The sequence below is a fragment of the Theobroma cacao genome, chromosome 7 (assembly GCF_053813885.1).
Source record: "Theobroma cacao isolate CCN51 chromosome 7, ASM5381388v1, whole genome shotgun sequence".
Lineage (NCBI taxonomy): Eukaryota > Viridiplantae > Streptophyta > Magnoliopsida > Malvales > Malvaceae > Theobroma > Theobroma cacao.
In genome coordinates this window covers 3,466,228-3,483,692 of record NC_142645.1, presented here as the reverse complement: position 1 = coordinate 3,483,692, position 17,465 = coordinate 3,466,228, and the positions used below count along the sequence as shown (strand labels likewise).

The following is a 17,465-nucleotide window of genomic DNA, read 5'->3' as shown; positions in this document are numbered from 1 at the left end:
ATTATGTAATTTTAATTATTTTTAATAAAAAATTCAACACCCACGCGAAACGGCGCACCACTCTAGTGCCGTTAAAACAGCTACCACCCCAAGACCTTCGCTATATGTAAGAGCTCTTACGTTTTGAAAAAAGATACACCAAAGAACCCCACTATGGCTAACTCGCCAGGATCAGATCCCAGTTGCCATGGCTCCTCGCTAGAGTCACCCTTACTCCCTCCATCCAAAAAACACGGATGGGAACCTGAACCCGGATCCGAACCCGAGAAGCTCTGCATAGACGACATGTTACAAAAGTACTGCGGAGAATTTGGGTCCTGGCAATTGAGACACTTTGTTTTAACGAGCCTAGCATGGGCCCTGGAAGCTTTCCACACCATGGTGATGATATTCGCAGACCAGGAACCGGCTTGGCGGTGTTTAAAAGGGGCAGCCGGTTCAGGGTGTGATGAGAAGGAGAGCGGTGTTTGTGGGCTTGAACCGGGGTCTTGGGAATGGAAGGGTGGTTCGGGAAGCTCCACGGTGGCTCAGTGGGGATTGGTTTGTGGTGAGAAGTATAAGGTTGGGCTTGTTCAGGCCTTGTTTTTTGGCGGCTGCATGATTGGTGAGTTGTTTCAGCTGATCTTTCTCTTTGGTCCTCTTTTTTTTTTGAAAAGTACGGATATGCTTTTATTAAGCAACAGGGAGTAAATGGTCCTTATCTTGTTATTTGTTGGATAATGTTTCATTTTTTTTCTTTTCTTTTACTATATTTTCAAGCTATTAGGTTTGATGTTTTGTTTTTCTTAAAGGGAATATACCAGGTTTCTACCGTCATGTAAACCACATCTGGTGTAGTAATACCTTTGTGGACCTGAAATTTCAGGAAAACACATCAAGCTCAGAAATAACAGAGCTGAAAAACGAGTTGGGTACTTACTTAAATTTGTAGACATTGGTCACTTGAATTTAGCTCCATTTTTTCTTTTGGGAGTGGGAGTCTAGATTAAGATTTGCTAGTGAATGATGACAAGAACGAGAGACTTGTTTTTTTTTTTCTTTGCAGGAATAGTAATTTGTGATCAGTTGGTGCATATTACGAGTCAAGAAATATGTCAGCAAGAGGCGGCGATAACATTTATTGAAGTATAGGAGAATACATACATAGCAGGCAAAGATAGTGATAGCTTTTTTTTATGATTGAGATTGCTATTTGCCGTTGAAGTTTCTCTTGTCATGGTCACATGTCTTGGGCAGATGTGAGACATAGGAAATTGTAAAAAAATTGAAGTGTCATACTGAGTGGTCAAAGAAATATTTTAATCTGCTGCAAAATGCAGGCAGTAGCAGTATTGAACCAGCTTAGTTAATATTGGACAAGGATTTCAGTAAAAAATTTGCGCAAATTAGCTCTGGGATTTAGGCATCTAAGCTCTACCTAGCACCAAACACGTTGCTAGTTGTCTGTGTGGATTTGCTTTGGTTTGGCCGTTTCACCTATAGTTGGACCATGAGAGTCATTGTGCCACATGCTTTTTCTTTGTGGTCCAAAATTATTATCAGTTCCTTGAAAGGTCACTTTGACTTTGTTAATTTGCCTTCTGTTTTATTGAATTTTTTCCCTATCTATACCGTCCGCAGTGCTTTTGATTTCTTTTCTAACATCATCGTAAAGTAGACTCTTAACACCTCAAAACGTTGAAATTCTGAACTTCATAATGATTGTGGTCCTGAAACAATTTCTTTCATAGGTAGGAACACGAGAGAAGTCTGCAGCCATTAAATTATCATAAAGAGGGAGGAAAATCATACACGTCTCTCTTGGGGGCACTAGGAAAAGTGATAGAAGCATGACACAAAAGAGAGAAAAACCCGCATGCTTTTTCCAGAAAGATGCATGCAGAATGCTCAGCAGAATTTTTCAGTTTCCTCTCTTTGTGTTTTCCTGCAAAGTTAATTAAACCCTTAATTGATCTTTTACTTTTACTTCTTCTCAGTGTGTGAAATCAAACAATCTAAGCAACATTCCTTCTCACACTTTGGGCATTTGATGATGGACTTTTTACATGATTTATTTGAAAGCTACAGTGGAGCATGAGAATCATGTTCTTGATGTTTCTTTTTCTGTTTTTTTTTTTTTGGGCCCAGTGTTCTTGATGTTGATAATTTAATGTCATCTTTACTCTGTTCATACTGCATTACATCATGCTCTACTTTCTCAAGCTTGCTTGATCCTGTAAGAGTTCGTGTCTTATAACCTTTATATCTTTCACTTTGTTTTAAAAAAGAAAAGGGAACAATTCCTTTTCTCTTTATGCTGCTTTTCTGTTGTTCCTTTTCTCTTGGTGCCTACATCATCTGCTCTTTAATGAGTAACCCAGCACTTACTGAAGCCAGCTCTCCTTTTGGCATGTTTCTGTCATAATTGTTGTACCATGGAAACCACCAACTTCACCATCTTAATTCTCTTTTGGATCAGTTCTTTGTTCAAGTACATAGAAATATAGAATTATGTAATAACTAACAAAGTACATTAAAGAAAAAGGAAAACAGTTAATTTTACTTTAGCGGATAGCATATATCAAATTGTGGGGAAAGAGGGTGGAATCCTACTATTACATTGCAACATACAGAATCAGTTATCACTGATACATTAAATATGCAAGAAGCTGTTCTGTTTTAAGAAACTTTCAGATGTTAAGTTCATGAGTAAATTTTCAATTTTTCAGTACATATTTTTCAGGTGCAGGAGTATTTGGCCATCTATCAGACTCAAAACTGGGAAGAAAAGGTTCCTTAACAGCAGTTTGCATCTTAAATGCTATCTTTGGTTGCCTTACGTCATTAGCCCCAGACTACTTCACATATCTCCTACTTCGATTTCTGACAGGTTTCAGCACCGGAGGTGTTGGCCTCTGCTGCTTTGTCCTGGCCACTGAACCTATCGGCCCAACAAAGCGCGGTGCTGCTGGAATGTCCACATTCTACTTTTTTTCAACTGGAATAGCATTACTCTCAGGCATAGCTTACATCTTCCCTTCATGGCGTGCTCTTTATATCGCCTCCTCTATTCCCTCTATTATTTTCCTTGTTCTGGTTGTTCCTTTTATCTCTGAGTCCCCACGTTGGTACCTTGTTCGTGGGAAAATGAACGAAGCAATGAAAATCATGCGCACCATAGCTAAGTCTAATGGACAATACCTTCCTGATGGGGTTATCCTAGCACTGGATGATGAATCTAATGATGCTTCAAATGATAACCGGAGTTGCAAAGAACCAATCAGTGGTTCTCTTCTAGATGTAATCCGATCACCAATCACTCGTATTCGACTATTTCTAACAGTGGGAATCAACTTCACATGCTCAGTTGTGTACTATGGCCTGAGCTTAAATGTTGTCAACCTCGAGACAAACCTTTACCTCAATGTGCTCCTTAATGCAGTCGCTGAAATGCCAGCATTCACCATAACAGCACTTATGTTGGACAAATTTGGGAGGAAGCCATTGGCAATTGGGACACAATGGTTCAGTGCAATCTTTTGCTTTATGGGGAGCCTTGTGGGAAACGTTGGAATGTGGAAAGTAATAAGAATGTTTTGCGGGATTCTGGGGATATTTGGCATGGCCGGAACTTATAATCTGTTGTTCATCTACACAGCAGAGCTCTTTCCTACGGTGGTGAGGAATGCTGCCCTTGGATGTGCAACTCAGGCAGCCCAAATGGGAGCTATTTTGGCACCATTTGTCGTGGTTTGGGGCGGTGGCCTTCCATTCCTAGTGTTTGGTGTGTGTGGATTGATTGGAGGGATGCTTGCATATTACTTACCAGAGACACTGAACAAGCCATTGTATGACACAATGACAGGAATGGAAGAGGGGGAGACTGCTTGAGGAGTTGCTTGAAAGGCAATTGGTGACTCTTTCAATTTTTGTCACACAGCTTCATTACAATATTGGGCACATAAACTTCACATAATGGGTTTTACTTTCATGGCATTTTGATTATTCTCTGACATCCAACAACTGCTAATCTACGCAACAGAATGAGAATGACCAAAATTGTTCAGTAAGAGAAAACAAATCATTGGTCAAAGCAGAAGCAGAACTTGAGGCCAAACCATTACGATATAGCTTAACATATACTTTAAGACTGTTGTATGTTCCTTTTGCTTTCTGTGATTCTTATTTCTGCTTGCTGGTTTGTTTTCTTCAAGGGATAGTATGAAGTTCCATGAAAGCAGCTTTCTGTAGTTCCATGAATGATCTCAGTAGAAAGGAATGAGAAATCAAAGACTCATTGCTTTGATGGAAAACTATTGAAAATCGATCTTTTCCCTAGTGCAGAACTGTTTGCGGTTTGAGTTTAGTTCAACAAATGTTGCCATTGCCATTTCCCTTCCTCTGCTAAAACCAAATACAAGCATGATTTTCTTCCGTTTTCTAGTGAAAATTGGATATGGATAATTAAGGGTAACATATTTCAATTTTCCACTAAGAAAATTGCTCCATTTGATTGCAATCCTTGCAAGACTTTACAATATTTATATCATTCGTACAAATAATTTGTACACTATGTATAAAACTAAATATACGATTAATTCATCAAACAAAAAAGATGATCAAAACATAAAAGGAGTAGGGGAGAACGTTGGAATGACCACCGGCATTGAAACAGGAGTAGGAGAGAACATTGAAATGACAGCCGGCATCGGGTTTCGCCTGCAAAATTGCACCAGAACAAGTGTTCATTTTAACTCCAGACTTTGTAATACTTAAAACCATACATGAATTATAATTCACATAGACTTCTGTTTGAACAAATAATATAATACACTAAGAGAAAGAAAACTGAGTTTTCCACTAAGCAACTGACTCCATGGCCCAACGGATAAGGCGCTGGTCTACGGAACCAGAGATTCTGGGTTCGATTCCCAGTGGAGTCGGCTTGTTGTATTTTTTCGACCAAATAGAATTATTTTATAATTTAACATGTTAATATAATATATTAATTCGTCGCCCAAAAAATCTTCCCCGACGTTGACAAATCAACTAATAACCACACCAAATCGAATTTCCTTCTATACTCATTGATTTTCTTTATATGCTATAATTCTTTACCGCAAACGTAAAAGGAAAAAGGGAAATTCAGTTACCCTATGTCGTCGCTGTTGCTTCGAACATGAACCTTGGAGCGAGACCCTGAACTGCTTTTCCTCTTCACCACCCTATCCGCCGTCGTCTTATCTTGCGGCGGCTGCTGCGGCGGCGTTTTCTCTCTCTTCTCGGCCACAACGTTATCCTCCGAGATAACATTCAGCGAGGGCTTCCACTCCTCAGCCATAACCCCTGGTGTTCCGACCCTCACCCGCTTCTTCTTCGTTAGTGCTGCCACTTTTGGAGGCATTAAAGTCCCCGTCTCCTCCCTCATCGCAGGATTCACCGCCGCCGTCACCACCTCTTCCCCTTCGTTCCTAGACACTTGAGGGCTCGTAACGCAACACGAAACAAACTCCAAAAAGGATCTCATGACGTTATATAACAAAAACAGCCACCTAAATATACACCTGTATCTATATATATATCCCTACAAGTAACAAACGGGAAAATAGCAGAGTTGAGAGGTATCAGAGCAGGAGCCATGGGTGTTTCATTGTTTCTCTATTAGCTTCCTTTCTCAGACATGAAAAAGCTAAGTGTGTAGGGCTCTTATATAGTGTTGATGACTAGAAAAAAGGGGTACAGCAGCAAATTGCCCTTGGTTTTGGGAAATGACAAAACAGTGGGGCTGCCTTTGTTTATGGCGTGACGGTCTGGATGCTGAGTTTGCACTCCATATATATTTATGAGAAAACTGCTACTCTTTATTTATTAATTTATTTTCTTAGTATTTTTAATTTGTTTTACTAATTATTAAAAATAGTTTTAATATTAGACAGATGAGAGGTACCTATAATTATAGGTAGTCTAGATGTTGATAAGGTTTTGCCAAATTAGTATAATGAGGGATTAAATTGATGAATAGTTACGAAGAAAATTTGATCCAAACTACTTTTAATATCATAGACGAATTAAAATGCTTTGAAAAAATATCTCAATGGTTTTAATTCGAATCTTGAAAATAAATGATGAAAGTTACGAGATAGAAGAGAGGTTCGTATAATTAATTAGTGTTTATGAATTGACTAGATTTTATGTATCCAAAAATTTATTACTAAAGATTTAAATGGTAATTTTAAAGTACTATCAATCGAATTTAGACATTTTAGTAAAAACTCAAACTATAGTAATTTATATCGGTGTTTTAGTTATTTTTGAATTTTCATACGATCTTAGTATGGTATAGGCATATCTATGATTAATTCATGACAAAATGATCAACGACTTCCTTCTATATTTAATCATTTGGTTCAAAGGTTGACACATATAATTCTTTGCTCAAATAATGGACAAAATTTGTTAAAAGTTTTTGCTAATAAAACCACACAAATTGTTTTACTATTAAGGCTTTCAAAAGTCAATAAATTAAATAATTGTAGTGGGATCAAATCCTTTGGAATCTTCTCTGTATTAAATTGCTTATATGTTTATACACAAAATCAGTGCATCTTATAAAATAATGCCATGGCTTATAAAATGAGTAATGTTTATTAAAATAAATAAACTCTTTAATGACAGTCACAGATGTGAACTCCACTACTGCTCCTACACTCTCAACTTCAAGGCTGAAATATTGTCCAGAACTTCATGATTTACAATATTATTTTATTAGGTCATATTTTATTATTTAAATATCTTAATATTGAACTAATTAATTACTTAATTCACCTGTAATTTAACTCATAAGACCATTGAGGTTTTATTTTACTGAAAAATGCAAGTATATTTCTCTTTTTCCATCGCAAATCCCATAGATATTTATGCAATTAATATGATTATTACTGTTTTTCTTGGGAACCACTATAATTTCACTATGAATTTAATATGAATATAAATTGGCACAACACTTATCACAAAAAATAAATAAATAGAAAGGCATAGATAAATAAATTCTAGAACAAATCTAATGTCAAAGGACTTTCATAGCCCCTCCATTTCTTTCAAGGAAATCATGTGGTACAGGTTTTATTATCAACATTATTTTATATATGGCTTCTTTCTATGATTTTTTTTTCTTTCTTTGGATTAAATGTGTCGGCTAGGGGTTTAGCTGTCAGTCCAATCACTACTAGATAAATAATTAATTTGTACGGATACATGTATATATAATTTCATTTAAAAAAATGAATTTCTCATATAAGATTTTATTTTTCTTTTAAGAATTGAGAGAAGAAAATTCGAATTTTACTCTTTAAGTAAAGAAATTATACACCAATCAATAAGGTAAATGCTCAAGTGTCTCATATAAGAATTAGTTATTTTAATTTACATCAATGTTGCTTTCTTCTATTGAAAAAAAAAATAAATTCTCCAAAGTAGGTAAAAATATTTTAAAAATTTATTTCCTATCATAGAAGTTAGTCCTATCGATGTTAAAAACGTTAACGTGTTTAAATTTAATTGTTACTCATCGAAGTCATTTTCTTTTATCGGAAAGGAAAAGAAGGTTTTTTTTTTCCCTCAAAATAGTAGCAAGTAAATTAATAATGAGTCATTATTATTTAACAGTTACTTGCCACATATAACTATGACAAGTAAAAAGAAGAGAAAAAAGAAAGTCAATTATCATAAAAGAAATTTGAGAAATATTTTTGCATGTTTGAATTTTATTTGCATCTCCTTTTTGTAATTTTATGAGACACATCACTTCATATACACAAACCAACAAAATAACACTTTGACAGATACATTGCCAAATTCACTAAATTGGGACATTTTATGTGCTGCATCAACATATGTAGTTGTCACTTCTTATCACAAATTAAATTTAACAATCTTTTATGGTACCAAGTCACCTCAAGCAATTGGTTTTCCATAATTAAAATTGACATTTTTCAATCTACCTTATAGTTAAACAATGATTTAAATCAAGGTGTTATAATGAGATCGAATTTTATAAATTAAATAGCGTACAAATACTTTAATAAAAAAATTTCATCACTCGTAATTTATGTGGAAATTATGATTAATTGTCCTAATTTCGATAAATTATGAAAATAAAATAACTTTGAATTATCACATAGAAAAATAATGTGTTTATTGATTTTATTTTGTTGACAACAAAACAGATGTAACTATTTATGATCTATTGCTTTCATGGAGTAGAACAAATTCATGTGCACCACATTTTCTGACAGAATTAAATTCACGATATCTGTGTTTTTTTCTCTCTGGAGAAATCTTTCTTTCCTGCTGATTCAACACACAAAAGAAAACAACTGATCAAGAACCACAATAACCCTTTGGATTTGACAACACCCAGAGGAGTCTTGATGAACAATGACAAGTACTAATCAAAGCCAGATGCAAAAAACGAAGTCGTGTTAAATTTCGTCTCCATGGAATACCCTCCACAACCCCAAAAATCCTTCCATTCAAAACCATAAAAACGATCGGCCTTGTCTGGTGCAGATGACAAAAAGAAAAAGAAAATATCGAGTGTTCAGTTACTTTCGAATGAGAAATCTAGAATTCTGTTCACTTGCATGGGAAGGAAGGCAAGTGCCGTATATTCGTTGGGTAGCTGAGAAAACAATGCGCCCTGGGAAATATTGGCTAGTTTTCAGGCAGGCCACACAGTTTTTAGCTCTGCAATAAATGTTTGCAAATAAGCTATCTGCATAGGAATGGGTATGCAGTCGCTGTATTCAACTTCATCTAGACTATTAATGTCGTGTACAACACAACAAGGAGTGAAAGTGTCAAGTCAGGGTGGTGTGTTTTGAAAGCAGAAAAAGACCCTTTAAAAGAACTGGCAGAAATGGCGTAGGAATTATGAAATGTTGCCTGTGATTTACAGCAGAATGACAAGTTTTTACCATCATTTTTTATGTTTGAATAAAGATTTCTCTTATTTCGAAAACATATGTATACTTTGTTACCTAGATGGAATCAGATTCCAGATTATCCAATTAATGTTTCAGCAAGTGATAATTGTCTCCATCTGGTAGCCTGGTTAAAAGGCAAACCCCCTAAGTCACAATCATTCATTTATCTAATTAGATTTTGGGTATCCAGTTGAACGTTAAGACTGTTCAATTAGTTAAGTTTTGATGGTAGCTATGCTATTAATTAGTTGCAGTGTTATTGTCGAGTTATAAAGACGATATGTGATTTCTGTTGTATGTTATCGGAAAGGTCCATTTAGGTTGGTTTGAGCAACGCTATTGTCAATGACAGTGATGGAATTAATGGACATTTCTGAAACCGTTTCCCACGTTTCTTCCTTAATCATCACCAGGCTTCAACCTGTTTCAATGCATTCAACTTTTCAATTCATGATATGGCTAAGTACTAGACGCAGCTTGCTTTCATCTCTATGGTAAGTACCAAACAAAATGCAATGAGTTCATAATAGACATTGAAGGTCCATGAAAAATAATTCAAAGGATTACACTTTTGGTCTTGTTTTTACTTAAGTTCTTAACAGGAATTGAACTCAGTTCATCACATGCCAATTGCATTTAAATTCAAGTCTATGAATAGAAAGTTTATACTTAATTTTCTTTTTCTGTCAAGACATCATAGGCCACCCCCATCGTAAATCTGTCTCCGATCAAGATAAAAAATTGACAAAGCATGTTCCGGAACTATTCTTGTCATTGACGGCCATATGAATTATAGCCATTTGAATTTGTCATGTTGTTCTGTGGAGTGCGTTCTGGCCTAGGTCTTGCATACTCTGCAAAGATAACCCAACCATCGAGGAACTGCAAAAAAACAATTGAAATTAGTTACCACAACCAGGGAAGGGAGGGAGGGAGGGAGAGAATGTCGATAAATTACTTTCTGCAATCTAACCTCCTGCTTTATACCTAAATAATATAACAGCTAAGCATGGTTCAATACAGTTTTACAAAAGTCCTTGACATATTAATTCCAACTCTAAGTGTTCATCTCCTAGCTACCTTTGGACTATCTCAAACTGATTTCCTCCCTTCCCTCTAATTAAAAGAACCAAACATCAGTGATGGTTGCTCAGGCAAGAGATCAATGATCCATTATGGCAAGAACTGCTAATTGAAAGAGGCCTTGCTTTAGGAAAAATATATAGATAATACAAAAGCATATGCTTGCCAGGTGGAATGAAAGTTTGATAAAAAGAGAATTAAAGATGAGACCCTAGCCATTAAAGCACAGTTGGGCAAATGGAATCAGCCACGCAAGGTCAAAAAGGTGTTTTTTTGTGGATGGATTATTGGATCCAAAAGAGATTTTCAATAATTAATTTTTTGGAACAAATTAACACCTGATGAATTTTGGAAGAAACACATGGAGTTTGTCCATTGGTTTATCACTTTCTTAGATCGCTTCAGGAGCAACCATTACCCTTTCAATTGTAACTATAATCTTAACACATGAAATCAAAACAATGAGCATCCCTAACCCTGGAAACAAACAGATGAATGAACACCTAAAATTTCATCAAGGAAATGAGTATTAAGGAACTAGAAGGAACTAACCTTGCCATCCATTCCCTCCCTTCCCTTCTCAGCCTCCTCTAGGGTAGCATATCTTACAAAACCAAATCCCTTAGAATATCCTGATACTCGATCAGTCACCACTCTAGCTGTAAACACACAAAAAAGACAAATGTTTATTAATCTCAAAAAGACAATTTTCAATTTTCAACAATCTTGTAGGTAAGGGAAACAAACCATCAACTACTTGTCCAAACTGAGAAAAGGCTTCCTGAAGTTTCTCCATGGTAGTGCGTTTGTTAAGCCCTGAAAACAAATTCAAATTGTAAATTACATCATAATATGAACCAAGAAAGGTAAACAAGTGACCCCGGTCAACATATATAATTGAACAAATGAGGATGTTCGTTATGGAGAGCTTACAAGGAATACATACATACATGTAGAATGAGAACAAGACATAGTAAGAGAATGACATGAATATGCAATAACAGCATAAGTTCTCATAAAATAAGGAAAAGAAGAAAACTGCCCACAAATTAGAGTTTGTACAGAGGGAAATTTACAACCTGCCCGCCATCTATGCTCCCACCACTTTAATACCATATGAATCATCTGAAAACCTAACATCTTAGCCACTTGAGTTATGCCTTCCACATGACTATCACCTATTTTGTCTTTTCTACCCATGCAACTTCAGTCAACTCAGGCGAAAAAGATATCTTTAAACAAACCGTCTTACATAACTATAATATCAAAGCATAGACAGAACTTATAATGTTTGGTCACTAATATAATAGGATGATAAAACCAACAAAGGATACAGGGAATTCAGATAAAGGTTATCACAGCCCTCTCAAGATGACGTCAGATCCATGAATATGGGTCTCACATGAATGTGAGAGGGTCATGACATAAAAACTTTAGACTAAATAATACATTACTTCAATTGGAAAATAGTTAACACTTTTACAAGCTTCAATTGCTTACAAGAATACAGCTCTCATTTCACTTAAACTTTGTCTAGTAATCAACCATTAGAATTAGCCATCAGAGCATTTATCCCAAAAAAGAAAGCTGAAACTGTGTCAACTTTACAATCAATCACATGAGCTTTAAGCAAATGAACAGCTTGTTATCATACTCTCTCATTATTTTGACTCTTCAGCACACTGCATATTAAGCTCAGTGTCCTGTGACAACCAAATGAGATCAAATAATTCATTTTATACCTAACTAGTTACCAAAAAGGTTTGCAATCCTCTATTCCTTCACTTGTCTTTCCTTCTTCCAACCAAGGTGATACTTGCACTTTCTCATTTGCTACTCACACTCCCTTTACTTGAATAACAATGCACTTCCCTTAGCATAGGGAAATTCATACTTTTTAAAATAAATTTCATCGTTTTTTGTTTTGCATCGAGAGAGAGGCACCATATAACAAATTAGAAAGCACAAATATCATATCTTTTATTTCTCTCACTTCTTTTAAGGAATTAAATAGATAGAAAATATCAATTCTACCATGCGTTTCATTTCTTGACCAGTTAATCAAACCATAGCAAGAAAAAAATTTCTTCCAATTTCCCACATTTCCAGCAACCAAATAAGCATAATAAGTTAATAACACAATAAATCAGTGTATAAGCAAAAACTATTAACAACCTAGAAATGAACAGGACCAATTAAAGGAAACCCTCGATAAAAAACAAAACACAACTTTTCTTCCATTTTCACACGTTCTCCCACATTTTCCCAGCAATCGAACAAGCAAAACAACCCATAAATCAACATATAAACAAAATTTACCTATAACCCAGAAGAGAACAGAACCAATTAAATCAAACCCATTAAAAAAGAAATAACTTTTTCTTTTGTTTCCCCACAATTAACCAGGAAGCAAACCAATGAACCAACACATAAACAAAAATTACCAAAAAAAAAAAAAGAAAAGACAATGAGCAAACATAAAAGATATAAGTTTAGGTGGAAAAGAAAAAGATACTTACCGGAGACAAAGAGGTTAGTACTCGGAGGAGCTTGCTCTCGACCAGGGGTTCCCTCACCGTTCCCCATAGCCGTAATTGGCGGCGGCATAAAGGAATTTGGTGAAGTTGTCGAGAACAACCGCCTCATGCCCTGCGGAGCCATCCGAGCCGCCATCCCCGTCGTCGCCGCAGCTCTCAAAGCCATTAGATTCCAAAGGAAATCAGGGTTTTAAGACTTTCGGGCTACAAGCTAAAACCCCTTTGGAGAGAGAGGACGAAACTTTCGATAGACTTATAAAATGGTAAGATTTTGTGAAGTACTAATTTGGGCTTACAAAGGGAGATATAATCATATGTAATATGTAAATTCACTATTTTTGGAAAATATGGGCTCCAATGACAGAAATGCCCCTTTGAAGGGGGAGAGTATAAGGTCATGGTGTGTAAATGCGTTGAAAGAATGAGAATAGTTTTGGTATGTAATATGGGTTCAAAAGTAAGATTATAAAAAGGAAAAGTGTGTTAATTTGATTATTCAATTTTGTTGATATTGAAATTGTTACTTATCTCACCATTTTCGTTACTATTTTTATACTAAATTTAATTTATTAGACACATTATCACAAAGAAAATATATAACTTTAATTAGATTAATGCAACTTTAATATAACTTTCATTATATAACTTTATTAGATTAATACAACTTTAACATAAGTCTCGTTATATAACTTTAGTTAGCTTAATATAGGATATCCACAATCATCATTGCATCCTTGGTCAGCCTAAACAAAGCCGTGTTAACTTGGGTTAAAAGTCCCAATCCTTGCTTATTGCAATCAATGACAGCTTTGTTGACAGCATCAACACTTTGGTAGGTTTTATCATACTTGAGCTGATCAAAAGCCTGGAGACCTTCTTGGATTTGGTTGACACTGGTATTGTACAAATCTCGACAGAAGGCAAGGAAACCCCAGGTTAGATAATCAGTTTCATTCTTGACCAAAGAATCAACATAGGATAAGGTGTGATTCAGTTTAGAGGCAGATTGCTCTACTGCAATTCTGCCTAGTCCTGTTAAGTTGGCACTGAGGCTACCACCATCTGACCCCAATGCAGAGATGCATTCTTCAGGATACTCGGTTTGGTTGCAAGTCTTTGCGATTAGAGCCTTCCCTGTTTCCTCACCAGCTACTAGGAAAGATTGATGGAAAACAAGAAAAGAGATTAGAGCCATGAGCACCATAGCAGGGAAAAGATTACCAATTTGACTACCCATTTTTGGTTTCTAGGAAAGGAGAATGACATGAGATTTAACCTCAATCAGATGAAGTTACTATGCCTGTCACCACCTTTGCTGAAAGGAAGAGGCAAAAGGTTCTGTAAAGACAATATTTGTCCAAAAGGATTTGGTGGATTTTATAATAAACGATAGGCAGATGAGAGGTACCTATGATTATAGGTAGTCAAGATTTTGATAAGGTTTGTTTAGGATTTTGGTAGCTCAACAACTTATGGGTCAACTTCATGCATAAAGCCATCTAAAATTAGTATGGGAAGGGCGTCAAGGATACCAATTGAGTACAAATGAAGACTAAATTAACGAATTTATGAAGAAAATTTGAGCCACATATTATATGTCAGGAAGGGAAAGATATCAAAAAGAAAAAGGGTGTCACATTTTTGTTGGGAGAAATGGTTTTGGAATTTGGATTAGTTAGAAGTTTCTTTAAATGCCTTTTCATAATCCCATTACTATTAATATTACAAATAAATTTAAATGATTCAAGGGGATATCATATCGGTTTTAATTGAATCTTAAGCTCCGTTTGGTAACCATGAAAATGGTTTTCGAAAGCCAATTTCCTTGCCCTTTCTCCATCACCAACCACCATGAAACTCACATATCTCCCCTGATTCTTCCTTTTTTTTGCTTCAACTTCAAATCACTGTTTTGCTGTTCTTTTCTACAAATCTTCTCTTTTGCGTCAACTCCAGCTTCAAATCTCTCTCCTTTTTAAATCTCCACTTTAAATTATCGATTTTCAGATCCTCAATATTTAAATTTATTTTTAACTATTTCTAATTGATTAATCCAATAATTGATGTTCATTTCACTTGTTTTCACCATTTTGAACTGTTTTTCTTCCTTTTTTTTTTATTCTTGCGTATTTTCCTGCTGGTTTTAAGGTGGATTTTCAGGTTTCAACGGTTGTGATTTTTTATATTTTTTGAAAATGATTTTTGGCTTTTTGGATTATGGATTTTTTTAGGTTGATTTTCTAGTGTTTTGATGAGTTCTAATAGTCGGGAATAGATGAATGTTGATATTTTTATGTATCAAGGTGAAAATTTTTTTGAAAATGGATTATGATAGAAAATATTTCTTATAAGTGATCAAAATAATAACAAACTATTTTTTTCAATACATTTAAATAAAAAATATTATATTTTCTGTAAAATGTTATTCATAGAAAAAATTTTCTTCAAACAAGTTAATTTCCGATTATCAAATGATCTTTTAGCTTTAATTTATGATTTATTGATTTAGCAAATTAATCAGTATACAATATTATGTAAAATAAACAAATATTATTTATATATAATAGTTTAATATTAAAAAATATTTTGAATATATTGTATAATTGGTGAATGTTAATATTTTTTGGTGTTATTAAACAAAATTATTGAAGATAGGTGATCATGGAAAACTTTTTTTACACGATAATTCAAAAAACAAAAAATCTTTTCGACAATTTATTCAAACAACAGAAAATATTAGATTTTTCTATAAAATATTTTACACAAAAATCATTTTTGTTCAACTAGTTATTTTACGGTTACCAAACGGACCTTAAATTTGATAAATATTAATATTTAATTTTAATAAATAAAAAAATTAATATTTAACTTAATTTTTTTAATTTAAAATATTAATATTTAAATTATTCAATGCTATTAAAATTAAAAAATATTTTTTAATGAAATCATTCAATGCAATTAAATTTTTTATTTATAAATTGAATAAATTTAACTAATAATTATAATAAAAAATATTTCAATGATTGTCATTTTAACACCTAAATAACTTCACCATGATGGTGGAAAATATTTTTTATAAGATGATCCAAACAATAAAAATGCTTTCAACAGTTTATCTAAACAACTGAAAATATTAAATTTTTCTATAAAATATTTTAAACAGAAAAATTTTTTCTCAATAAATCATTTTTCGATTACCAAACGGACCCTTAATACAATGATGAAATTTACAAGATAAAAAGGGAAGTTTGTAGAACTAAGAATTAATAGCGAACTATATTTTATGTATCCAAAAAAATATTATGAAAGATTTAAATTCATACTTTTAAATAACATCGGCCAAATTTATAATAACCTAGTTTTTTAATATGATTTTATTATAGTTTAGGTAATTCTGTAATTAGTTCATGATGAAATGATCAACGACTTCCTTTGGTATTTAACTATTTTATTCAATAGTCGATGTAGATGATTCTCTGCTCAAAAAGTATAATCCGAACCTCTATTCTTCCAAAAGAAAGAGAGAGAGTTTCTTCATAGCCTCTCCATTTCTTCAAGAAAACCATGTAGGACAGTTTTTATTATCAACATTAATTTATATATGACTTCTTTCTAGAATTTTGTTCTCCTTTTGGGATTAAATGTGTATTTAGCCATCAGTCCAATCAACAAATAATTAACACACATAGATACACACATATATAATTTTGTTTTTCTTATAATTAAGGAAAAATATATTTAAACCTACTTTTTAGGCAAATAGATTATACATCAACTAATGAACCAAATACTTAAGTGCTATATTTATAATTTCATTTAATAAACACAAATTTCTTAAACCAACGTTAATTATTTCATTCAATATTAATATCATTTTCTTTCATTGAAATAGGAAAATAATTATTTTTCAAAAGTAGATGATATTTCCGTCAAAGTAAAAACATTGACGTGTTTAAATTTAATTGTTATTTGTCTAAGTCATTTTCTTTAGTCAAAAAGGAAAAATGCATATTTATTCTCAAAATAGTAACAAGTATGAGCTAGAATGACAGAAATGCCCCTTTGAATGAGGGAGAATAGAATATCATAGAATGGAATGAGTTGAAAGAATGAGGATAGTTTTGGCATGTGATTTGGGCTCGAAAATAAGATTATTCGAAGAAAAAATGTGCTAATTTGATTATTTAATTTTGTTGCTATTAAAAATGTTACTCAACGAAATCTCATAAAATTTATTACTCTTTTATTCGTATTTCATCGAAACTTAATTTATTAGATACATTATTACAAAGAAAATATATAACTTGAGTTAGCATAATACAGGAGATCAACAATCATCATAGCATCCTTGGTAAGCCTAAACAAAGCAGTGTCAACTTGGGTTAAAATTCCCAATCCTTGGTTATTGCACTCAATGACAGCTTGGTTGACAGCAGCAACACTTTGGTAGGTTTTATCATACTTGAGCTGATCAAAAGCCTGGAGACCTTGTTGAATTTGGTTGGCACTGGCATTGTAAGAATATTGACAGACCACAAGGGAAGCCCAAGTTGCATAATCAGTTGCATTATTGACCAAGGAATCAACATAGGATAAGGTTTGATTAAGCTTAGAGGCAGATTGCTCTACTGCAATCCTGCCTAGTCCTGTTAAGTTGGCACTGAGGCTACTGGCATCTGACTCCAAAGCTGAGATGCATTCTTCAGGATACTCAGTTTGGTTGCAAGTCTTTGCAATTAGAGCCTTCCCTGCTTCCTCACCAGCTACTAGGAAAGATTGATGGAAAACAAGAAAAGGGATTAGAGCTATGGGCACCATGGCAGGGAAAAGATTACCCATTCTTGGTTTCTAGAAAAGCAGGATGCAAAGAAATTCAACTCCA

The 17,465-nt window shown here is 34.1% G+C and overlaps 5 protein-coding genes and 1 non-coding gene across 6 annotated transcripts; 2 read left to right on the top strand and 4 right to left on the bottom strand.

Annotated features, from left to right (window-relative positions):
* The first annotated feature begins 68 nt into the window (after nucleotides 1-68).
* On the top strand, nucleotides 69-4,292 carry OCT4 (organic cation/carnitine transporter4). Its single transcript, XM_007021098.3, has 2 exons — nucleotides 69-604; nucleotides 2,723-4,292. The coding sequence occupies exons 1-2, from the start codon at nucleotides 154-156 to the stop codon at nucleotides 3,868-3,870; spliced, it is 1,599 nt and encodes a 532-aa protein (XP_007021160.3). The 5' UTR covers nucleotides 69-153; the 3' UTR covers nucleotides 3,871-4,292.
* A 151-nt stretch (nucleotides 4,293-4,443) lies between these two features.
* Nucleotides 4,444-5,779, bottom strand: LOC18593734 (uncharacterized). Its single transcript, XM_007021095.3, has 2 exons — nucleotides 5,133-5,779; nucleotides 4,444-4,698 (listed from the first exon to the last, which is right to left on the bottom strand). Exons 1-2 carry the CDS (start codon nucleotides 5,504-5,506, stop codon nucleotides 4,599-4,601), a joined length of 474 nt encoding a protein of 157 aa, XP_007021157.3. The 5' UTR covers nucleotides 5,507-5,779; the 3' UTR covers nucleotides 4,444-4,598.
* On the top strand, nucleotides 4,850-4,922 carry TRNAR-ACG (transfer RNA arginine (anticodon ACG)). Its single transcript has one exon. It is a non-coding gene; the product is annotated as a tRNA-Arg (tRNA).
* Nucleotides 5,780-9,479: 3,700 nt separating the features above from the next.
* LOC18593732 (RNA-binding (RRM/RBD/RNP motifs) family protein) lies at nucleotides 9,480-12,866 on the bottom strand. Its single transcript, XM_007021093.3, has 4 exons — nucleotides 12,566-12,866; nucleotides 10,794-10,862; nucleotides 10,599-10,705; nucleotides 9,480-9,845 (listed from the first exon to the last, which is right to left on the bottom strand). The coding sequence occupies exons 1-4, from the start codon at nucleotides 12,747-12,749 to the stop codon at nucleotides 9,735-9,737; spliced, it is 471 nt and encodes a 156-aa protein (XP_007021155.3). The 5' UTR covers nucleotides 12,750-12,866; the 3' UTR covers nucleotides 9,480-9,734.
* Nucleotides 12,867-13,278: 412 nt separating this feature from the next.
* LOC18593731 (cell wall / vacuolar inhibitor of fructosidase 2-like) lies at nucleotides 13,279-13,912 on the bottom strand. The gene has a single exon (XM_007021092.3). The coding sequence runs from the start codon at nucleotides 13,818-13,820 to the stop codon at nucleotides 13,284-13,286; it is 537 nt and encodes a 178-aa protein (XP_007021154.3). The 5' UTR covers nucleotides 13,821-13,912; the 3' UTR covers nucleotides 13,279-13,283.
* A 2,955-nt stretch (nucleotides 13,913-16,867) lies between these two features.
* Nucleotides 16,868-17,422, bottom strand: LOC18593730 (cell wall / vacuolar inhibitor of fructosidase 2-like). Its single transcript, XM_007021091.3, has one exon. It carries the CDS (start codon nucleotides 17,420-17,422, stop codon nucleotides 16,868-16,870), a length of 555 nt encoding a protein of 184 aa, XP_007021153.3.
* Between the last annotated feature and the right edge of the window lie 43 nt (nucleotides 17,423-17,465).